The sequence below is a fragment of the Austrofundulus limnaeus genome, unplaced genomic scaffold (assembly GCF_001266775.1).
Source record: "Austrofundulus limnaeus strain Quisiro unplaced genomic scaffold, Austrofundulus_limnaeus-1.0 Scaffold794, whole genome shotgun sequence".
In the NCBI taxonomy this organism is placed as follows: domain Eukaryota; kingdom Metazoa; phylum Chordata; class Actinopteri; order Cyprinodontiformes; family Rivulidae; genus Austrofundulus; species Austrofundulus limnaeus.
The window spans coordinates 50640-54014 of record NW_013953196.1 but is presented as its reverse complement, the minus strand read 5'-3'; the positions used below and the strand labels follow the sequence as shown (position 1 = coordinate 54014).

The 3375-nt window shown below is 40.5% G+C and overlaps 1 protein-coding gene across 1 annotated transcript in view; it reads left to right on the top strand.

Annotated features, from left to right (window-relative positions):
• vps13d (vacuolar protein sorting 13 homolog D) overlaps positions 1-3375 on the top strand; it is a gene marked incomplete at both ends in the record, with an annotated part of 75956 nt that overhangs the window by 22525 nt on the left and 50056 nt on the right. Inside the window, 1 exon segment of the mRNA XM_014028664.1 lies at positions 2190-2354. Within this exon segment, the coding sequence (XP_013884118.1) occupies positions 2190-2354 (165 nt within the window).

The window sequence follows — 3375 nt, the reverse complement described above, 5'->3', positions numbered from 1 at the left end:
AGTGTAAACACAATGGCCCCGTCCGTGTAATATATTTTTAAACTTTTAGTTTAAAAATAATAAAAAACTTAAACAACCTACAGTATTTTACAGTCTTTATTTTACAGTTAAAATATATGTTTATCAAATAAAGTCTAATGTTACAACTAATCAGGGATCCTTTTAATGAAACGTTTCATTCTGCTACAGTCAGCAGTAATACAGTTGATGCATAACTTAAATAAACAATCCAACAAAACAATCTGTCTTATAAAAGTAATTTGTGTATGAAATAAATATAAACTTGTGGGTTCTCCTGTCAGGGTTTAAAGGGTCAGTATTATGTATTTTCCATGCTCATAGTTTCATTCTATGCCACAATCAAGTAACTATGTTACTTTCAGTTATGGAAATGCTGTTTAATATCAAAAATAAATATGAACTTTGCATCGAATCTAAACCTTGAAATTGGCCTCTATCTCTTTAAAAACCTCCTACCATTTTTGATACTCCCACTGCCAACTGTGCTCCAGTAATAAAATAATGTTAAATAGGTCCTCTGGACAGGTTCTTTAATGAAATGTTTTGTCTTTTCCAAGCCATTGCTTCAGTCGGAGGAGTTAAAGGTAGACATAGCCTTATAAGCAGAGGTGCACATAAGCAGTACGCAGGTGCGCTTGCGCTGTGAAAAAAGGAAAAAGCGCACCAGATGGGAAGTCATAAAGCTCCCTTGCGTACTTAAGATTGTACCTGGTTGTCTGTCAAAACAACAGCTAGCAGGGCTCTAGAGTGCGACCAGTTTGGTTGCAAATGCGACCTGATTTCTTAAAAAAAAAAAAATCCAGCGGCACTGGTGTGAATGGATAGTTGTTCGGTGCGCCACAGCGGGACCCTGATATAAGGATTAAAYGGAAACTGCCCTTCAACAAATCAGACAAAGTCCAGAGCTGTTTTGTCCAATCAGAGCAGAGCAGGGCGGGACTTTAAGTGAGAGCTTTTTGGTTGATGCAGCGGACCGGCTCGAGTCGATTCCAGCTGCTGCAGCGACGCGATCAATCCTGGCTTCTCTTCTCCTCCTGCACTTTGCTCCTGAACTACCAGAGACTTTGGTCTGTAAAACCTAACTTTATATTAAATATGTGTTCAGAATGTTGTTATTGAACAGATCTGTCCAACTCTGTGTGAGTGACTAAACTCTCCTCCTGAGAGACTGCTATATGAGCGTGTCACTGCGCACGCAGGCTGAGTCTTTCTGTGAGATTCACTGAGTTTTTCTAATTAAACCACCTTAACTAAGAACATTTGTTTGCCCCATATTAAAACAAAGATGATTCTCTGTTTAACACCCCAGTCAAAAACATTATACAGTGGGGAAAATAAGTATTTAGTCAGTCACCAATTGTGCAAGTTCTCCCACTTAAAAAGATGAGAGAGGCCTGTAATTGACATCATAGGTAGACTTCAACTATGAGAGACAAAATTTGAAAAAAAATTTGAGAAAATCATTTTGTCTGACTTTTAAAAAATTTTTTTGCAAATAATGGTGGAAAATAAGTATTTGGTCACCTACAAACAAGCAANCATTGGGCCCACCAGTCTGCCACAAAGTGAAAGGCAAATGGAAGCATGCAGATATATGTAAAAAAATAAAGCAAAAAGTAAGTATAGGAGATTGTACAGTTAGGGAAAAGTTTACAAATTTTGTGTTTAATGAAAATAGCATACTCAGATGTTTCRCTGAAGGACAAGGTCTGAAGAACARCCTAACTACTGAAAACAGTCTATATAGCCTAAACTTTTATTTGTGGGTCAAACAACAGTCTTTGGCTCTTTAAACCAGGTCTCTGTCAGAATAAGAACAGAAATCAGTGGTGATGTAACAGGTCAGTCTCGCTCACACTTTTATTTGGTCTCACAATTTTGGTTGCCCACACTCTTAATTGGTCTTGCTCGTGTTTCACTGGGTCTCACTCACATTTAAAACATTTGCTTGTGCACTCAGTTGGTTTTGCGTACAGCTCATTGGTTGCATGCACTCTCATCTGGTCTCGTGCACCGTTTCCTCTGATCTGTCAAACATACAGTATTTTCATCCATGGCTGCTTTTAGTGTTTCATAGTAACAGAGAGAGACTGGGACCGCTGTATTTAGATATATACTGTATAWATTGTAGATACAATATCTAAAATACACTATGTTTACCTTGTTAGGGTGCACATCCCCAGTGTTTGAGATGATATACGAGCGCAATCCTGTGAAGTCCAAGTTTGAGAGAAGACTTGAAGTGAACACTAGTCCATTAAACATAATCTAYAATCCTCAAGCAATGAAAAAAGTAACTGAGTTCTTCTATAAAGGAAGAGTTCACACCTCTGGTAAGTTGCATTTTCTGATGAACAAATGTTTACTGTACAAAAATATGTGCCTATTTTTCTSAACTTTTGACATTAAATCAGACTAAACCTTTTCTGTTTTAGATCAKTTAGGGTTTCCAGAACTATTTMTATTGGCTAAGTGCCCAAATATTGAATAAGAGATTTTTTAAAGAGAATTTATTACTTTTTTCCAAGTCACAAGATTATCATGCCTTTTAAACTATTTGGGAAAACCTGTATAATAATGTTAGAAAATGTTCTTAATTGAAAGTCCAGATAATACAGGAAACCCTTCAAATTTTTAGTTGGATATTTATTTTATGTCCGTCTGTCCGTCCGTTTTCTTCCGCTTATCCGGGATCAGGTTGAGGGGGCAGCAGCCTAAGCAGAGAGTCCGTTCCCTCTCCCCAGCCACTTTGGCCAACTCCTCTGGGGGAATCCCAAGGGATTCCCAGGTCAGCTGAAAAACATAGTCCCTCCAGCATGTCCTGGGTCTTCCTCTGGGCCTCCTCCCAGTGGGACATGCCCAGAACACCTCACCAGGGAGGCATCTACGAGGCATCCTAACCAGATACCCGACCCACCTCAACTGGCTCCTCTGGACGTGGAGAAGCAGCAGCTCTACTCTGAGTCCCTCCCGGATGACTGAGCTTCTCACCCTATCTCTAATGGAGAGCCCAGACACCCTGCGAAGGAAACTCATTTCAGCCGCTTGTATTCGCAATCTTGTTCTTTCAGTCACTACCCAAAGCTCATGACCATGGATGAGGGTCGGAACGTAGACGACCTATAAATCGAGAGCTTTGCCTTCTGGCTCATCTCTCGCTTGACCATGACAGACCGGTACAGCGCCCACATCACTGCAGACGCAGCACCAATCCACCTGTCAATCTCCCGCTCCATTCTTCCCTCATTCATGAACAAGACCCCGAGATACTTAAACTCCTCCACTTGGAGCAGGACCTCCTCCCTGACCCTGAGAAGGCACCCTACCGGTTTTCGGCTCAAGACCATGGTCTTG